This window comes from Sarcophilus harrisii, chromosome 4 (assembly GCF_902635505.1).
Source record: "Sarcophilus harrisii chromosome 4, mSarHar1.11, whole genome shotgun sequence".
Classification (NCBI taxonomy): domain Eukaryota; kingdom Metazoa; phylum Chordata; class Mammalia; order Dasyuromorphia; family Dasyuridae; genus Sarcophilus; species Sarcophilus harrisii.
This window is the reverse complement of record NC_045429.1, coordinates 461,504,725-461,524,948: the sequence shown is the minus strand read 5'-3', so window position 1 is coordinate 461,524,948 and position 20,224 is coordinate 461,504,725. Positions and strand designations below refer to the sequence as shown.

General features: G+C 48.4%; 1 protein-coding gene across 12 annotated transcripts in view; it reads right to left on the bottom strand.

The window, feature by feature from the left end:
* TRAF3IP1 (TRAF3 interacting protein 1) overlaps positions 1-20,224 on the bottom strand; it is a 64,515-nt gene that overhangs the window by 10,451 nt on the left and 33,840 nt on the right. For 4 of the 12 annotated variants that reach the window (XM_031968263.1, XM_031968266.1, XM_031968274.1 and 1 more), the window contains 7 exons: positions 19,207-19,308; positions 17,660-17,680; positions 12,256-12,346; positions 11,472-11,555; positions 8,647-8,770; positions 8,392-8,428; positions 6,327-6,403 (listed from right to left, as the gene is read on the bottom strand). In XM_031968263.1, the coding sequence (XP_031824123.1) occupies positions 6,327-6,403; positions 8,392-8,428; positions 8,647-8,770; positions 11,472-11,555; positions 12,256-12,346; positions 17,660-17,680; positions 19,207-19,308 (536 nt within the window). The remainder of the gene's footprint in view (positions 1-6,326; positions 6,404-8,391; positions 8,429-8,646; positions 8,771-11,471; positions 11,556-12,255; positions 12,347-17,659; positions 17,681-19,206; positions 19,309-20,224) is intronic. The other 8 variants (XM_031968268.1, XM_031968271.1, XM_031968273.1 and 5 more) reach the window with 5 other exon arrangements.

Genomic DNA, 20,224 nt, shown 5'->3' with positions numbered 1-20,224 from the left:
TATGTCTTTCACCTATAAATCTTTTTCTTCCATGTCGCTGTGGAACATTCCCAAGCATCTCTATTAAGCTACCAGTACATACAAGCCCGTAGTTCCCGGGCCAATGTCATGCTTGGCAAGCAATTTGCTATCACAGAGATACTTGGCTAAATAAGCTCCAAGGTCCACTTCAGATTTCACATTTTCTAATTCTAGAGTTCTTTTAATACAATGATGCCCTTGGGGCTCACTGAAAAATAAATCTGGTGTCCAGGGAGCCATTCTCAAAGCCAGAACTCCAGGCCCAAGTCATCTCTGGTATACAATGGCCACATGTGGGTCTCGTGATCTCGGAGGGCTATGGGTTGCAGAGAAAATGCTGATCAGCATTGGTAGAAGAAGCTTCCTCCCCTGGAAGTTCCCTAAGCCAATGAAACCCTAGAGCTGCTTTTAGCCTCATATTTTATGCACATCTATGTAAATATATTTTTCAGAGATTGAATAATAATGATAATGAAAAGAGTACAAAATAAAATCAAAGCAAAAGACAAAACAAAGTGCTAAAGATAAAGGATGTTGTAAAATTTGAAAATATCTCTTAAAAAACAACTTGAAGATCCCTCATTCAAACGTGTATTTTCCAGCCTGCAGTAGAATACAGAATAGACATCTGGGCAGTCCTCAGCATCCAGGGAAAGCAAGGTCAACCTTTAACCAAATACATTTAGGAAGTCTTTGTAGGCTGGAGACAACTCATCAAGACAGCACAGACAGGAGGAACATTTTTTTTTTTTTTTTGTTGGGAAAATCATTCAGTAGCACAGTATTCAAGTCTTACAACTCACTTTATCTTTTAACTGCAATAATAAAATAAAGGCTTTTTCTATTTTCATATTGTTATGAAAAATTATTATTATTTTTTTATTTAATAGCCTTTTATTTACAGGATATATGCATGGGTAACTTTACAGCATTAACAATTGCCAAACCTCTTGTTCCAATTTTTCACCTTTTACCCCCCCACCCCCTCCCCTAGATGGCAGGATGACCAGTAGATGTTAAATATATTAAAATATAAATTACATACACAATAAGTCTACATGACCAAAACGTTATTTTGCTGTACAAAAAGAATCAGACTCTGAAATATTGTACAATTAGCTTGTGAAGGGAAATCAAAAATGCAGGTAGGCATAAATATAGGGATTAGGAATTCAATGTAATGGTTTTTAGTCATCTCCCAACGTTCTTTCTCTGGGCGTAGCTGGTTCAGTTCATTACTGCTCCACTGGAAATGATTTGGTTGATCTCATTGCTGAGGATGGCCTGGTCCATCAGAACTAGTCATCATATAGTATTGTTGTTGAAGTATATAATGATCTCCTGGTCCTGCTCATTTCACTCAGCATCAGTTCATGTAAGTCTCCAGGAGGAACATTTTAAGGCAAAGTGCCTGTTTGACCTGCAAGATCCGTCAATTCTTCCAAAGATACTTTCACAAAGCACCTTATACTCCGGACTGATTTGAAGTTTTCTTGTTTGTCTAATAAGAAACACTGGTACTTTGGAATTACTAGAGAACTATTTCCCCTGAGTTTGCAATAGTCCTAACTTCGAAGGCCGAGGCAAGAGGCCTTAGCCACTCATGTGATTGATGCACACGACAGACTCCCTCCCTGGGCCGGGCCCTTGGCCTCGGGTGCCCTTGCTGGGAAAGTCGTGGGTGAGATGAGACGAGGCCCCGAGTTGCGCTCTAAATGAAAGTTGAGGGACTGCCATTTGAAGTCATTGCAGCTGCCCCGGAGTGGGCAGAAAGGTTTCCTGGAGTCTGCTGCAGATCAATTCTCTAAGCCTATTAAAGCTTGGAGTAAATGTAACTGAGTGCTAGTTTCCTCCCCTGAAAATAATGTTCAGGGGAAAATCTGGCTTGGTCTTATGCACTGACAGGCTCAGATGGGTCGCAGGATTCAGCAGGCCATCCATCCACCCACCCAGCCATCCATCCACCTACCCAGCAATCCATCCATCCATCCACCCCTCCAATCAAGTGGGTAGGAGTGCTGGACTTTGGGAGGAGGATCAAGGTTCAAATTCTGCCTCTTCCTGGCTGTGTGACCATGAGCGACCATGGACTGAGAGCTGGAAAATTTCAGTGGTCAAGCACTTTGTCCCGGAGGAAGCTGAGGCCAGGGGAGGCGAGCGGTCAGAGTCACACAGGAAGGAAGGAGAAGAGCGAGGGTTCTGAGCCGAGTCCGTGGGCTCCCGGTCCGTGGCCGCCCAGATTTAGTTCCTCGGTCGCACCCCAGCCCAGAGCTCACGGGGCTGCTGTGGGAAGAGAGCACGCCGGCGCTTCTGTGCCAGGACTGCCTTCTGCCATCTCTGAGCAACCAGCCAGGAGACAAGCAGGGACCCAGCAGAATGGAGTCAATGGGCACGGGCAAGGCCAACCTGATGGTGGTGGAGGCCCTGCCCATGGTGGTCTTAGTGACTGACTGGCAACCAGGGACGGCGGGGGCCACGGATTGTCCTCTTCTTCCTCCAGCCCTTCTTTCCTAAGGGCTGCCTCCGATGGGATGAGCTGCGTGGGAGGTTTCTTGGAGACTTCAGCACCTGCTTTGTCTGCACACATACGCTGCCTCATCGGGACTCCCTTTTCAGTTCTGGAACCAGGATTGAGTAATTGCTGTGGCTACTCCATTAAGCCTCCATTTGTTTCTATACCTGTCCACGCCAAAACGGTTTCCTGTCCACCTCTGTTTCTCTTCCCTTTCTAAGTGCCCCAGAGGGGGGACAGACCTCCCACCTCTCTGAAAAATTCTTCATTGAAGTCAGAGTGAACCCTGCTCGCGAAGGCCCTCGGAGGACCCTCAGTTTGAATTCTGAAGAGGAATCTTTGTTTCAGGGAGGAGCTGGGGAAGGAGCCGGCAGTTTCCTCAAGGTCCTGCAGCTCTTCTCCTGACCTGGTGACCTCCAGGCCCAGGTCCCTCTCCCTACACCTGTGTCCAAGGCCAGACCACTAGCACTGGATCTGTGTGGTGGGACGGGAGGCAAAGGCCTAGTCCTCTGGGTCCCAGTGCCTCCCAACTGGTCTCACACCTCGGGAACCCTCGCGATTCCCATTCGGGGCCTGGAGGACAAAATCTGCCTTGGACTGAACCTACAAAAGCCAAGTACCTCCAAGTGGGTTCCCAGGATCCCAGGGGACTCTGGGTCTTGTGCTTGTCCTGGGAACTCACAACACTTGGCGAGAAGGGTCCTTACACGGACTTGGGAGTAGCTTGGCACTCTTTCCATCGGGACCCTTGTAAAAATCAGAGAAACCACAGGAAGTGTTGCCAGGAACAGGGTTTGGCGCAGAAGCTGTGCCCTCAGACCCAAGCCTGACTCAGAGGCCTAAGGCCAGACCTATCCCGGCAGACGGGGCCCTTTCTGCTAAGTCACTGCTAACTCTGCTGTCGCCCCTGGGCCTGCCCATCGCCACTAACTAACCCGGGAGCTTCCCACAGCTCCTGAGCCCATCTGGGCAGCCTGGCATGGGCCAGCCCTCTGGGCGAGCAGGACCGCTCGCACAGCCCCTCTCCTGCAACACAGTGATCCACAAACAAGCACAAGGCGGGCATTTCTGACAGGATGCTGACAAAGTCGCAGTCCAAAGAGCTGGGGGTCAGAGGGGCCCAGGAGCTGGGGACGTGGTTCAACAGCGGCCCCTTGTGGCAACATGGAGGAACAGCAAGTTGAGAGCCTTGCATCCTGGGAGGAGAATGAGGGTGGAGGGAGAGAAGGGCCCTCCTGGGACTCCCCGGCATCCTTGGCACGGGGCCCTGTGAGGGCTTTACTGTGATTGGCTCATCTGACCCCCTAACAGCCCTCGGAGGAAGGTGCCAGCCCCAGCCCCATTGGAGAGCAGCAGACGGGCAGTGGCTAAGGGGGTCCCACCACATCCGAGGCCCCACTGGAACCTGGGTCTTCCTCTGGACACCTGCTGCTTCTCTGGCCTCAGGAGCGCCCCCTGCTTCCTCTGCACGGGCACCCGGCCCCCCAGCTGGGGCGTCCCTTCACCCCAAGCTCAGACCCGATTGGACGTGCAGTCGCTGCCCCAATGATGTCCCTTGGAGGGTGTTACCATCCACTCTAGAACCGCCTAAGAGGCTAAAGGGCAGATGCTGAAGTGAAGGCTCTTCGGTGGGCAGCTGGGGACGTCTCTGGGCGCCTTGGACACTTCCTGGATGGGGGAGCCCACCTCAGTTTGCTCAGCCGTCAAGTAAGCTCGGGGAGGAAGGACCCGGCCCCCCAGGATCTTGGTCAATGGGCTCACAGAGTCGGAAGTAACCCTGACCCATCTTGCATGGCAGATTCAGGACGCAGCTCGCACCCATGCCCAGTGGCCATGACATGGCAGAAGCAGCACAGGCACAAGGGCCTCCTCACCTGGGGCTCCTGGTTCTCAATGGACTCTGCCTGGACCCAGGCTGCTCTGCGTCCTAACCTCGTCCCTCGGAGGGTGGGGGGGAGGAGAAGTGGGCCGGCTGCAGCTGGGATGAACAGAGTGAAGTCCGGGGAGATACGGAGACGGCGGAGACCCTGCTCGCAGTGGCTCATCATTCAACCCAGCAAGGAACGGAGGGGCGACTTCCAAGTAAATCCACTTCTGCTACAGCTCTTAGGAGAACCCTTCACTCCACTGAGCCCAAGGGGGCACCAGAGCACGGACGCAAACCAAGTCGGGAGAAAAGTCCTGAAGTCGCAGTCTGGAACCCGAGAAGTACCATGAGGGCAAACCCATGGAACCCTCCTCAAGCACCCCAACGACTCACGCCAGAGTGAAAGCCCCCTGAAGGTCGCCTTCAAGGAGGCCCCCAGGAACAGCCCCTCGCACTCTGTTCTGAAAGCCGTGGCCGGCACATATTTCCTCTTGAAGATGAGGAGCAGTCCTCAAGTAGGACAGGAAGAGGCTTTGGGCTCGTGGAGCCCCGACCTGGGCCCAGAATGTTTTCTTCCAGGTGACTGGGATGACAGGAAGTGCGAGATCTTCTGGCATCGCCTCACAGATGGCCTGCGCTTGGCCCAGACCACGTGCTCATGACCCCCAGTGCGCCCCGCTGGCCACAGGACAGGTACGCGGGCAGGGCGGGGGCCCCAAAATGCTCATGAAATGTGGACCTGGGTCCTGCAGTCCAGAAAAGTCCAAAAAAAGCACCTGGGCAGGCTCACAGACACCTGGCCTGGCCCTCTCTGCTTCCTGAGGTGAGCTTCTGATCAGACCCCGCTCACAAGGGAAGACGCTGCTCTGCTCCCCTCGACCCCTGGCTTGCCCCCCTGCCTGTGCCCCACGTTCTGGCCCCGTGGTACTGTCGGCCGGGCACAGGCCCGGGTAGGAAAGGCAAACCCGTCCACTTCACCACCGAGGGAGGCCGCTACAAGGAGCCTGGAGGGATGAGCCTGACGTCCCCTCCCGGATCCTCACAATAGAACCAAGGACACAGAAGAAAACGATTCCAAATGGAAATTCAATGGCCGCCAAGCTGGGCTGTGCTTACCCACAATCCCAGAGGGCCCAGAACAACAGCAGGCTCTGGAGCCAGAAGTTGTTGCCCAAAACCTGCCCTGCCCCAGAGTGACTTTCAGGGACGGGGCTTCCACTCTGGCACCTCAGCTCCCTTGGGGACCGGAGGCGGCCAGTTACTGCTACATTCCAAGAAGCTAAAAGGGCCTGTGGGGGGCTCCCCTGGGGGTGCGGGCTCTTCTGGGCTGGAAACTATTTTTAAGGTGAACTCTGTCCACTCGTTTCTAACCTTTGCCCTTTTGCCTCTCAGAAGATCGCCACCTCAGGCAGGACAGCTGCCCGAACTCTCCCTCAGCCTTATAGGAAGAGCCCTTAGGGGGGCCAAAGCCAGACCCCTCTGCTCCCCAGGGACCCTGCCAGCAGCTGCTGGGCACTCCCCCTCTAAGGTGGGGGGCTGGCCCTGCTTTCCCCAAACACCACCAAGGCATGGCCCCCCTCCAAGCCGCACCTGGTGTATGCAGTGAGCACCAGGGGTCACAAGACCACTGGGCCAAGGTCGGCTGCCTTGGAAGAAGCCCTGTATGCCCTTGGTCCGTGCCCACGGTCGCTCCAGGCCTGAGGATGCTCGCCAGCCCACAGCCTGGCTTTTCCCACTTCTTCAGCCCTGATGGTTTCCAGAGTGGGGCAGCGACAGGAGGGCAGTGGCAGGGGCCTGGCCATGCCTTATCACAAGAGAAATGGGGCTGAAAGCTGAGACTCAACAGAGAAACAGTGCAAGTGCACAGGCGTGGGCACCCTCACTCTGGACCCCCTTACCATGGCTCCCACGAGGGTGGCTCCTTACCTTCTCTGCAGACTTGGGGGACTGCTGGAGTTTTTCATAATCCTTCTTAGTCTCCAAGATCTTCTTCACGAGTCCACCTGTGGGAAAGACAGAGTCTGAGGTTGGGATGCCCAGCAATGGGTGACATTCATCACGTCAGGTTTTATCCCGGTTCAGAGACCCAGACACAGGGGCTTGTCCACGGGCACTGGGCATGGAGAGGTGGACAGGGGACTTCCACCCTTCTCAGGGAGGCTCTGCCCACAGGGCTCAAGCGTGCTGGGGTGGCGGGGCATGGGCGAGGACAGAGTAGCTGGCGAGAGCGGGGACTGGCCCCAGCTTTCTCAGGCAGAGGCCCCCAGGGAGCAGTTGGGGGGAGAGGGGCAGGCTTACGCTCACTAAGCCAGGGAGAGCGCTTTTACTCCCATCCAAGCTGAGCTTCTTCAAGCCCCCATTGTCGGTATGAAGCCCCTTCCCAAGTGCTCTTGGAAGGGGTCATTGGCCCCTCCCCTCCCTGCTGCCTGAGGTCCAAGACCAGGAAGGCAACTTTCAGGCTCAGTCCGTGTGCTGGCAGGCTCTGGCCAGTGTCCATTTCTCTTTACTGTCTTGTTAGAGCCGCTGAGACAGAGCTAAGCGAGGAGGACACTGTGAGCGGGCTGAGGCCGCGGGCAAGGGCCAGCCCTTCCTGTCTGGGCTCCTCTGGGCCTTCTATGCTTCAGTCCTCAGGAGTAAAATTGGTCAGAATGCCTTTTTTCTTCTGCCTCCAGTTGCTGGCCCAAAGCTGTACACAGTAGAGGCTTAATAAAGGCTTAAGGAATAAATGAGTCTGCCAGAGGCCCGGCACAACCACCCGGTCTTCTAGTGCCTCCCTCGAGGGCAGGGGCAAGAGCTGATTGTCTTTGGGGTATCTCGGCACTGGACACATGGCCCGGCAGCCCGCCCGTGTCCCCCTTCCCCAGAACGGTGGCCGCCCTCACTCCTCCAAAGTGTGGTCTGGGGAGGTGGGGGAGAAAAGTCTGAAAAAAAAGGTTTTACGTGGGTAAATGCTGGAAACTCTTTGCAAGAATTTGGGAAAATAAAGTTATTATAAAAAGAATTTCCTTCTCCATTCCTAAAACATGAGTGCTCAGATGCTGGAGGAGTCGCTCCCCAAATGCAGCGGTCCAACTGCGTCACATGTTGTGGGTTTGAGGACAAGGTGGGGCGTGGGCTTCCTCCTCAAGTCAAAACTTTCCCCATTAAAAAGTCACAGTGTTAAGTGATGACAGATAAAGCGACGCTGGCTCTTTGCTGTAGCTGGTTTCCCCGATTCAGTGAGAGATTCAATCAGTGCCAGACTTGAGAGGACCTCGGAAATGGCAGAGACTGGGAAAATCACTTGTGGGTAGGGCAGAGAACAGCCCGCCGGCCCCTTCCCAGGAGCGGGCATTTTGCTGGCCAACTTCTTCTTGCAGGTGAGGAAGCCCCAATGGCGCCATTCAGAAGTGGGAAGCAGGGGCCAGAAGGCAGCTTTCCTGACTCACCCATAGGCCGGGGCAACCACAAGGCAGCCAAAGACCCCCTCAGCCCCGGAGAAGGAACCGGGCCCGGCCCCCGCATCCTGGACTTGGAGTGGGGAGAAGCTGCCTTTGCCATCTTGGTGCCCACTCAGGGGACCAGTCTCTGTGAAGCTCAGTCTCTTCCCCTGTAAAATGGGGGTCACACTAACAGCTTCCCTAGGCCCTCAAGTGAACCCAATGAACAGATGTAAAGGCCCCACTGTGTTCAAGGGCTACAGAGACACGAGCCTAATCCTCTCTATCAGCTCCTGGCACAAAGGCCGCCCTTCGGAGAGTGACAACCCAGCACGGGGAGGGGGAGAGAGAAAGGAGGGAGAGGGGGCAGGGATTGGTGTGAGCCCAGAGGGGGCGGAGCTTCAGCCAGCGCCCTTCTTCCACCTGTGGTATGCTGCCAGCTTGTTTGTACCTGTCTGATTTGGGCCGGGCTCTGGGCAGCTCTTACTCCTCATTCCGTCTGGTCAACGGTCATGACCTTTAACTTTTGAAAAACTGAGGCAAGGACATAGGGCAAATGAGCCAGGACCTACCGTGCTTCTCGTCCTCCTCCAACTCGACCGCCGGTGCCTGCCCAAAAACACAAACCGGGTTAAGTTTTCTGCCCTCCAGCTGTCTCACCCACCCGAGAACCCAGGTACAGAGGGCAACGTTAAATGACTTGCAAGGGCATTCCAGAATTAGAGAAGACCTGGCCAACCCATGGAAAACCACATCTCCAGGGGGACCTTCTGGAGGCACCGCTGGCACAGAGAGTGAAAGAGTCCCCCGAGCTCGGCATCACAAACCGTGTCCATTTCCGGCATCTCCGAGAGCTGGGGGGCGGCCTCGACCACAAACTGGCTGTCCTCCTCATCGTCCGAATTCTGCGAGTCGATGATCACGTTGGAGACCATCTTCCCATTGCCCGTCCTAAAAGGAAAGGAGAACTCTGGTGAGTCAGGAGTCAAAAGGAGCCACTTTCCTCACAATCTTTTCTGAAGATTTACGTGGCTCTATTCTAGAACACGTGTCTACTTCAAGTCTGGCCACGGGCTTGACACTTAAGTCCGCCCCGCTGCTCCCCACCGCCGGCTTCCATTTCTAACAAAAGTGCCTCCTTACCAAGTGTGGGGTGAAGAGACGGAGTGAGGGAATGCTTGTGAGGTGTACACTAGAAGCGCGGAGAGATCAGCATCTCTGCCTTTCCAAACTCAGAGCAAATGCCGTTTTAAACATTTATTCTTTTGTAAATGCCATTTTGGACACCAGTTAAGACTCTAGGATGGAGACTATTTGTGATATCAACTGTCAGCTACCCTCAGATGCAGAAAAACTCCCTTTAATCTTGTTTTGATCAGTGTTTACATTTCCCAGATAGCATCATGTCTACAGCTGGGCAAGAGAAGGGCCAGGGACGGTGGCATGGAGTCAGAAGACCAGCGTTCCAAACCTACTTTAGACACTTCCTAGGTGTGTGACCCTGGACAGGTCACCAAAGCTCTTCCTGTCTCAGGTGATAACATGCCTACTTTACAGGCTCCTTGTGAGAACTCAATGAGACGCCAGGTAGGGAGGTTCCTAAACCTTCACGTCAATGATTGCTGCGACTATTGTTCCCGCAAGAACCCCTATCTAGTTTGCTCTCGTTCAGTCACTTCAACTATGTCCAATTCTTTGTAACCCCACTGGGGGTTATCTTGGGAGACAGGGGAGTAGTTTGTCTTTTCCTTCTCCAGCTCCATTTTACAATTTTTACTCAGTTCACTACTTCCCACCAGCACCCACATATGACTACCACTATGACAACTACAACTAAGACTATTATTACTTACTACAACTACTATTACTGCTACTACTACTACAACTATTACTACTACTTACTACAACTACTACTATTACTACTACTTACTACAATTATTACTACTACTTACTACAACTACTATAATTACTACTACTTACTACAATTATTACTACTACAACTATTACTACTTATTACTACATTTACTACTACTACTTACTACAACTATTACTACTAATTACTACTACAACTACAATTACTACTACCACTACCACCTACTACAACCACTACTACTATTAATTACTACTGCAACAACTACTACTACTATTACTACTACTACTACTACTACTACTACTCCTCCTCCTCCTCCTCCTCAAATCTAGCAAAAGATGCTGTCAAAAAATTTGAAGTGACTTAAATGGGCCCCTAGCTCTTTCCAATTCAATCAGTAGGATCTAACAATACCAAAACAATACCATATTTTTCTGGCTTGAGTAAGTTGCCTCATTTTTCATTTTTTCTCACTGAATAATTTAAAAATTTGGGGATGAATGAAAAATATAAGAGTTGACTTAAGTTTGAAAACAAAGTCAAGTCTACTCTGCCCCAGATTTCTACTTCAATAACATATGTGCACCTGAAGAATTGTGCGTGTTGGTCCAATGAGTGATATTTAACCAAAACCGAGTTCCTTCTCCATTTTCCCCATGTGACTTGCTTTGCATATAAGTCTGTGCCAGTGACAACTAAAATAGCAGCTTTGGGGGAGACATGAGATTATTTGGCAAAAAGTCCTAAGTGATGATGCACCTAAAAGTGAATTTATGAATTAGTGTGACTCCCTGAAATAAAATGCTGATGGCTAGTGGTTTTTCTTAAGTGGGGAAAGGTCACGGGACAACACTAAATACAACTGAATTTGACCCAAGAAGAAAGAAGTCTCTAATTTATGGAATCCACTTGTCATCATGTAGTGTGACTTTATTTTTCCACATGTAAATTAAGGGTTTCTCATCAATTGGAGACACACTGTGTCTAAACACAGGGTTTGTCTCGACACTGAGAAACAATACCAATAAAAAGCAATGGGAGGAGCTGGATCATTTTAGAAAACACATCATTATCACCAACATCTTGTCCCTTAACTTGACATAACTAAATGTATTATTTAAGTCTCTTAATTACTCTACCCCGTGGAGCTGAATGGTTTAGACAAAAGAAAGTTATTTCTAAGCCAGTAAAGTGAAATTAAGTCAAGGGTGGCTTGTGAAATAAATAATTAATAGCAAAAACAATATTATAAAGAAGAGTCAACAAGTAAAGACAACTTCCCTTTGATGCTGACTTGATTTATCCACGCTGTGAATATTAAGTTGGAAGAGGAGGTGCTTAGGAGCACGTACAGTAAAAAAGCTGACAGCATTTTTGTTCAGAGGATACCAAACATTTGCTCGAATGCACTTTGTCACTTCCCCTGGGAACATGATTTAAGAGATCGCACAATGACACCAGAAGTCAGGCAATCATGGCTAGTTGGATTAGATGCCATCACTTCCAGCAGTCTTAGAGTAAGTCTATTTCACATTGATGCATTCAGCTCTGATCAGTCACCATCCTAGACAAGATTATTTAAAGGAGGAGATTTTTGTGAACTATAATAGCCTTCAAAGTTAGGCTTTGAATTATCTGGAGTATTAAGAATTCTCCAAAAACTGCATAAAGCAAAATGAATTGTATTTTGCTTTAACTGCAAGAATAAGCAAATATCCTAAAACAATCAGAGGGCCAAAGACCTTTCTCAGCCACACTTGTCCCTGAGCCTGTAATTCGTACCTCTCCGGAGCCAGGACTTCTGCACTTTCTTGCCTCTTGATTCGTGGGGGGGCTGGCCGAGCACTGCCAGGACGAGGTATTCTTCTGAAAGCAAACACACAGATTAAGCCCAAATCACACATTTGAAAAGAGGCTGTAAAGGAAAAAAAAAAAAACACCTTCATCAATACTGAAGACAAGCAATGTTTCCTGTGCACCGGCAACAGGCTGCATTCTACACAATACCCACCAGAAAAGCTCGTAGTTGACCGCAGCCCCAGGGATGGAGCCAGGAAACAAAACAAGGAAGACCAGTGTTCAGACACTTACTAGTTGAGTTGTGTGTTTCTGGCAAGTTGTTTCACTTCTGCCTGACTCAGTTTTCTCACTTGTAAAATGAGGATGATGATGATAGCTTTTAGAGGGAGGAGACACACCCACATAAAAAATATTTGGCAAGCTTGGAGATATGCTGGATATCCTAGTTAGCTGGTAGCAGTGTGGGAGCCTGAAGGAGGAAGGAATCTTCCTACTCCTACTCCCTAGGAGGGGAGCCCTCAGGTAGTTGCCAACTAGAGCATCTCAGCATAATCAGAGACTCGCTCACGTCCCATGACACACTTCTAAACATGCTCAGGCCACAGAAGGGGCTGCCACGTATCTGCACAAGTATGACCTGATACGTATTAAAAAAAGAAATTGCCACAAATGAAGTCGATGCTGGAACACTGTGGGCACCAGACTGGTCCTTGTTTCTATGGCATAACAACGGGCAGTTGATGAGAAGAAAACAAAAACCACCCACCTTGGAGGGACGCCAGACGCAAGCTCACTGGGCATCTCGGTATTCTCTGACATCGCCGGCTTCTCCTGGGTAACCATTCCAACTTCTCCTTCTAAACACAGAAAGGTTTCCAATCAGGAAAACTGAAAGGAACCCAACCCATTAACTCGGGGCACATTTACAGTCTCTGTCACTGGGTTCTCAAGGAAAGTCCCAACTTCCCAAAGGACCCAACCAACGAGCGTTACCAGAGACACGAGACAATCCATGTCTTAAAACCGCAACGTTCATTTCTACTCATAACCAATGAAGCCCAACTGTCACCTTGTCACAGATTTATAACCTGGTTCTCTAAACAATGTCACATGCATTTTTCAAGCTGAGAGGGAGGGAGAAGGAAGAGAAAGGAAAGGGAATAAGCATTTATTAAGTGCCTACTATGTGCTGGGCACTGTGCTAAGCACTTTCTAAGCATTACCTCACGTGGAAGGGAAAGGAGCAGAGACATGAGTTATGTGGAGAAGGCATATGGCCAAGAAGGGGGCCTGGGGCCAGGAACACACATGATTGGCCATTACTATTTTTAATGCTGCCTTACTATTTGCTAGTATAATGCTAAATGATGTCCAAGATGAATTTCAATGAGTGCTGCATAAAAGTTTCATTCTGGAACCCTTAGAAAGGAAAACGGACCTACCAGTACCAAGAAATACCAGAGGACTGAGGAGATCATTTCCCCGGAAGAATGGGAAAGGGAATTCTTCAGCATCCTGCACGCAGTCCACCGTTATTTACCTCTTACCCACAGTCAAGTAATTTGTTATCTAGGCTCCAGGTGCAAGTTGGTCTTGCTCCAAAAGGAGCACCCATCTGTTAGTCAAGTTAGCAGGTTAAGATGCTCCATGAGCAGATAACCAAAGGCTTCAAGGTTAAAGCAGCAAAGAAAATAAATCAGGAGACACTAAGGGGTAATCCTGACAAGTGGAAAGACAGAAGGAAATTTTAATAATAATAGAACCATAAATGGATAAAATGAACTTTCTCTATAGATCCATAGTCATGCACATGTGAATGCATAAATAACCAGCTGCTCTTTAGTTGGCATTTTAAGGTTGGCCAAGTATCTTACAGATAAAGTCTCCTGCCTGTATTTTCATTGAGGAAATTGTAGGACCTTGGAGGCAGAGGAGCAAGGGGTCACTGGTCCCTGGAGTCAAAGGAAGGAGAGCCAAGCTCCGGTTGTTGGGGCCTTGCCTGCTCATAACAGCCGAGCAGTTACTTGTTCACCTGATCCCCACGGGGAGGAAGGCCTGCTAACCACCTGGAGTACTCTCTAAGGTCTGTCACCCTAGATGATCACTGCCCACTGGGCATGAGGGTCAGGAAGATGATCTTCCCAGAAGAAAAGCGGAAAGTTCTACGTCCCAGGAAAGAAAGTGGAGCCCGCCGGCATACAAAAAGTGCTTTTTGCTGCAGCCTCCTTATGCATGGACATCAGGAAACAAGAAGATTCCGCACGTAGCTAGGAAATTAGTGTCTGGGAAGAGGATTTGCATTTCTAGGGCATGTTGAAATACAGGAATTCATCTTCCTAATCAGCCAGGGGCTTCACCTCGGAGCCTCCCTGCTTCTTACTATCGCACTCCATCCATTGCCAAGTCCCGGCAATGTGACCTCTCTTCAGAATCGGATTTGTACCAAGAAGGACCTGGTTGCGTTAGGAGAAAGGGTGGGAACAAATTAGGGAAACGTGACCACCTTCACCTTGGGATTCACAATGGAGAAGAAAGATAAAGATGGTCCAAATTGACTGCAGATTTGGGGAAAGGAAATTGTGCAGCCTCAGAGAGCGACTTGCTAACAGTTGTACTGGCCAAATTCTTAAGGCCAGGGGGGATGAAAGTTGTTCAAGAAGGAAATTCTGAAACCGAGCAGAGACAATTTCACTGAGTTAACAGATGAGGGTAGAGGGAGGAATCTGGCTAGAGACTCATGGGAATGAAGCAACTTTGATGTTTAAACAAAAGCGGGGCACTGATGATGATGCAGGCAGGGTCCTGTAAGTGTAACGTCAGCAAAGGCAGAGGGAGCAGGAGACTGGGAAGGGACATGTACGGGCTCTGTGAGGTTGGACACAGGTCTCTTAGTCTCTCAGTGCCCCCAAGAAGTCTTCTAAGATCCAAGAGACACTGATGTATCAGGAAGCAAGGACTATCCTTACTTGAAGTTTGCTACGCTGATGAAATCTCAGGAATGGACCAAAATAACGATAATAATAATAATAACAAGCATAACAACAAATCCAGAATAATAAGTAGCATTAACATAACAATAACAAATAGTAACTGTATCCCAGGTCCTCAAGTGCAACATGTGCTGAAATTGCCAAGATCTACATGAAGGTATGGGGACAAATGGTTTGACTCTGATTTTACTTTTTTCTGCAAAGGAGGATGATCTCTGGAAAAGGAGGAAAGAATAAGTCAAGACAAAGCAGGAGAAACTAGGAGTTTCTCATTTCCCTTGAGGTCAAGCTATCAGCCCGTTCTGAACTCCATCCCAAGGTACAGAAAGAACTGGTAAATGTGATGACCAAGCCCCTGACAGTGATCTCTGACAATGCCCAAAGTAAGACGGGTGCCCCAAGACTGGGGAAAGGCAAAGAAGTTCCAATTAAAAATAATTTTAAAAAAGAACAGAAAGGAGGAAGAGGAAAAGGACAAGAGTCTGCAAACTCTTTAAGCTTAGTTTTAATTCCTGGCACAATTCCAGATGGTCTGATTAATGGGATAGTTAGTGAACATCTAACTCCAATGAGTTAGCATGACTTCATCAAAACCAGGTCATGTTATATGCCTCAAGGATGTCCAAGAAGGAAGGAAAGGAAGAGCTAAAATAGTCAGAAAAATACTTTTTCAGATGGCAAAGAACTAGAAACAAAGCAGCTGCCTAATGAAGGGGAAATAGTCAAGCAAATTATGAGATAGAAATACGATGGATTATCAGTGAGCTATAAAAATGAATGGGAAGAATCTAAAGCAGCCCAGAAAAACTTCTCTGAACTGCTGAAAAGTAAACAAAACCGAGAAAATAATCCATTAATAAGCATTTTATCAGTGGCTTATGATGTACCAGGCACAGCACAAGTAAGCAGTTGAGCACTTGAGCACGTGCGTGCGCAGCCACATCCACACCCACAGACAAATGTAAAAGAAGAAAAAGAGACCAATTTTTTTTAGTATGAGTGGCTGAGCTTAGCTGCAAAGAGAGGAGACAAAGAGCCCCCCCCCTCCCTTCATCAGCAGTTGGGGTCTAGAGTTCAGCACATTCTGGCACACTCACTTGATGGGTGATGATTGCTTCCTCCCTCCCCCCTTTCTCTTGTAGTCTTTGCTCCCAATGTGGGAAAGTGAAGGTGAAGGAAAAACAAGAAATATCAATAAAATTGAGAAAATTGCAATTTATAAGAGAGATTGTGCCAGACTAATCTCAAGTCCTCTGTAAACCGGACAGGGGAGAGCTCCATGTGGGCTTTCCCAAGACTTTTGCAGAGAATCAACAAAATGTCTTCCATTCTCTACATGAACAACAGAGATAAATGCTTGGCGGCGGCAGCGGCCATATCCCGACACCAATGGGCAATTACAGAGAGCAATTGTTTTATCCACCTGAGCAAAGAGCACGCAAATCCGAAAAGCGAAAGGGGGTCAGTGGCTCAGGTCAAGGTCTGTCACTTAAGCCCTCCTGATAATGGTGAGGGGGCCACATGGCGATGATGTCATCACCGTCTCCCAGGGCCTGAGGGGGATGCTTTTGGTGGACACGGAGGGCGGGCAATGCAATACCAAAAGGCCACTGAGGGTTCACGCTGTCCACCCGCACAAGGGTTCACAAACCACTGAATGTCCCAGAAAAGTGTAGGAGCATGACTCGTCCAGGTATTAGATCCAATCAAACTCCCCTGAAGCAGCAGGAGGAGGAGGGAAGTGAGGGAAGGTGATGATGACGATGATGATGGCTAAGAGCTGACACACAAACAGCATTTCAAGGCTGGCAAAGCTGCCTATTCACATCATTTCATGACCAACACTCATGCACACCTCACCGGATCCCCACAATCCTGTGAGACAGTTGTCATGATTATCCCTCCTTACAGATGGAACAACAGGCTTACATTTGCCTTATGACTTAGGTGAAGACAGAGAATCATAGAATTTTCGAGTTAGAAAAGAAGACAGAGGTCACCAGATCCAACCTCTAGAACAATGGCCACGCAGCCTCTCTGGGAAGGCCTTCCCTGCCTCAGGGGATGGCCCTTCATTTCTGGACCTGGCTCTCCCTGTCACTCCCCAAGTTTATGTGATCTCAGTTCTCAATTCGCTGCTTTCCAAAAGGCTCCTCAGCTTCCCTTCCTCAGTGGCCGGTGTGAACGTTTTTCGCCAACGTCCTGGCATTTACTTATTTCTGTGTAAGTTGCAGCCCCCAATACAACGAAAGTTCCTCAAACGAGCATTTTTTGCTTTTGTGTTTGTGTCTCTAGAATCGGCGGAGGGTCTTTCAAGTAAGAGATGGTTAAGAATTTTTGCTGGATTCAATTGTGGGGGGCGGGAGGATGCCCTGGTCAGATCATTCTTCCAGCAACAATAAGTCTGGCTGCCATAGCTGCTTATCGGATCCCCTGCCTCCTGTTTCTCATGTCTCCACTCAACTGCCAAAAGGATCTTCCTAAAGTGCAGGCCTGACACCCTGGCACAAAACAGGCACTTAATAAATGCTTACTGACTGACTGACTGCATCTGGGCACATCTGAGAATGATTATTGCAAAGCTGAAGAGCATCCAGAGGGCAGTAATCAGTTGGGTTGGAGGCTCCAGATATGGAAGACAGTCCCACACCGCTCATTTGAAGTACATGGGGATATCTTATCCTAGACTTGGGACAGCAAGTTGGAGAAGAGGCAGAGGGAAGACAGATTAGCGGGCAGAACGCTTTGCTTCTGGATGATCATGTTGGAGGGGAATCTGACTTCTCTTTCTCTAGGTGAAGAACTTGACCCGAAGGCCGAAGTGACAAGAGACAGATTTAGTCTTGATCCAAGGACAGATTCCTCACAATTACAGGTAGCCCAAGATGGGATGGGCTGCTTTGGGAAGGAGTCTGGATCTTTTTCACTAGAGGGAGGCCTTCCATCAAAGGCTAGAGAGTGCACTACAGGGGATTATTGTACAACTATGGATGGGGATAAAGAGCCCATGGAGGGCCTACAAATTCTAGGATTTAATTACTACCAGTGGATGATTCTGAAGCAATGCCCAGCATCCTCACTACTCCTACAAAAGCACACAGTACATGGGAATCATGCACACAGGGGATGTTAAAATGCATTTGCAGCTACGGCACTTAACACAGATGAGAAAGGTCTTACCTGCATCACTAGTGGAGTCACCTAAAAAGGAAATATATTCACTTTTATTATCTCAACATTATGGTGGTCTTGAATGTCCACAGGAAGTAACTGAGCACAGCCCTGTCAGAAACCCTCCGGATTCTTTGCTATGATTGGACTCACCTATTTAAAGAATTAGCTTTATCTTTTGGCCTTCTCTCTACTATTCCCTAGCTGTTACTTAAGATAGTTAGAGAATTATGTTCATGAATTCAAATTAATAGCCATTTTGAAAACTGGGCCATTCTCTCTCTCTCTCTCTCTCTCTCTGTCTGTGTGTGTGTGTGTGTGTGTGTGTGTACTCATTTCTTTCCTGGTTTATATAATTCAGTGTTCAAAGGAAATTTGCTTACTTTGTTCCTTGCTTAGGCAACAGGGCAAGAAAGCACATCTAATAATGAAAGAAATCTGGGGGTTGACTGTTCCAGTTCTGGAATCCATAGAATCAAGTTGCCAAAATATTTTTAAAATAAGAATTGAAATAAAGTCCTTTGTTATCTCCCTTATCTGAACTGGTAAAGCTTCGTCCACATGTTGGGAGAGGATGAAGACAAAAAGAGGCTTTCTTGTAAGCTCAGCATCTTATTACATTTACACGTAAGGTACTTATTCTACAAGTGACACTCATTCACAAATGTTATATTTATTTTCAATCCCATTTAAAGGAGTTATTCCCAATTTCTTTTAATATCCTTTTTAACCCTGAAAAATGCTGCAGGCTCTCCCTCCCACCCCCCAGTCACGGTACTAACACTTTCAGAGTCTGTCGATTAAGAAAATGCCCAATGATCAAAAAAAAAACTGCTGTTTATCATTTTCATGAAGGGAACACATGCTATCGCTCCAAAGCTATTAATCAAAGATATAGCAGTTTTCCTGAGGAATATTGCATTGTTTGTAAATAAAATCCAGAAAAATGTCCTCGAGAACCCACAGTTTTAAATGGCCAATAGCCTACACCTCTACACCTACGTGGTGGGGTTTAGGGTTCAAACTGCCCATACTCTCACACTGGCCCAGCTAGCACTCACAGGCTGTTGTGTTGGAAAACAGATTTCTTGCTAAAACAAACTATAAGAACTTTTCTAACTGTGAGATGACCTGAGGGGAGCTCAAAGCACTGTCTAGTGGCTCTTGCCTTGAGGTTGACAACAAATCCCACAATGACATCAAAAAGCGCTGCCAAAGAGACGCCATGCACCATCTGGAGTTGGGGCTCAAAGCAAAGGCATAGCCAGGAGAGGGCTGGATTTGAGGCGAAGAAGCCCCAAGGTCACTTCTTCCTTCCAACAGACAAGACACTGCCCATTCTGCTGGGCCCCCGGCAGGCACGATGCCAGACAGAAGCCGGGCCTGTGTCAGTCACCTGGAGCTCCTGGAGGCTCCAATCGCCTTACATCGGCCGAGCGGCCCCCTACATCTCTCTAGGGAAGGTCCCCTCCAATGGCCAGGGCCTCCGGGAGAGCTCAGGGTGAGAGAGGAGGCCCTAGTCACTCCAGAAAGGCGCAGCCAGAGCAGAGTCTTACCTTTCATCTTGGCTGTCGGCTCTGGCTCAGTGTTTTCATGCCACACACTAGCTGGGCTGCCGTCTGAAACACTAGCTGAATTATTATTAGCTTCCCTTCTTCCTGACATAAAATAGTTTAGAACAGGCAGTTAAGACTGTAATCTGCAATCCAATCAATTCAATTGCAATCATAGCTGAATGCTCTAGCCCTCTGTTATTAGCTCGTTATTTATTTATCTAAGGTTTCTCATGGCATGGAGCGTTTGCTTGAAAAGGCTTCAGTAAAGGGCTGCTTCTGGTGATAGGAGTGAAGGACACTTATTTTCCCTGCTTTTGGTATGGGGAGACAGGCAGCCGGCACGGGCCTCAGCTAAGTTGCTCTGCCTGAATCTCTACGTCCTGCTAACCAGTCAAAAATGGCCATCCCCCCTTCTCTGTGGTTGCCCCTCCCTCCAAACTATTTGCTCCAAGTTGGGATTTAGTTTCTCTCTCTTCCCACAGGAGCCTTGAGGATGGGGCAGGGAGTTACTAAGCAATTTCCCAGATTGGGTGGGTAGGGCAGGGAGGACAAGAATGAAATACTTTTTAAAGCTGGCACAGGTAAGTACTAGCCCGATTGGACAGTCTTGGGCTAGCAAACAGAGGAGCCAGCTGATGTCCCAAAGGATAGCAAGGGGGAATATTCCCAGGAGCCAACCCTAGTGACATAGGAGGGCTAAGCCTCTCAACAGATAGTCTGTTTAAAATCGGAAGATATGGTCACACGGTGCATCGAGTTGGGCGAACTGAGGGCTGGAGAGTTCACTGATTCATTAACAATTAGTATAAAATCAGAAGAAGAGACAAAAAGAAATCTGATCCTCATTTTTTTTCTTAGTGAAAGCACAATTTTAATACAATGTTTAAAATTTTCTGAAGAAATAGTCTATAATAGGAGAAGCTATGTTATTTGAAAAATGCTACAAATATCAGAAAAGGAAGCTTTACTAAGTAGAATGGAAAACTTCTAAAAGTTAATAACAAACAGTATTTACTTA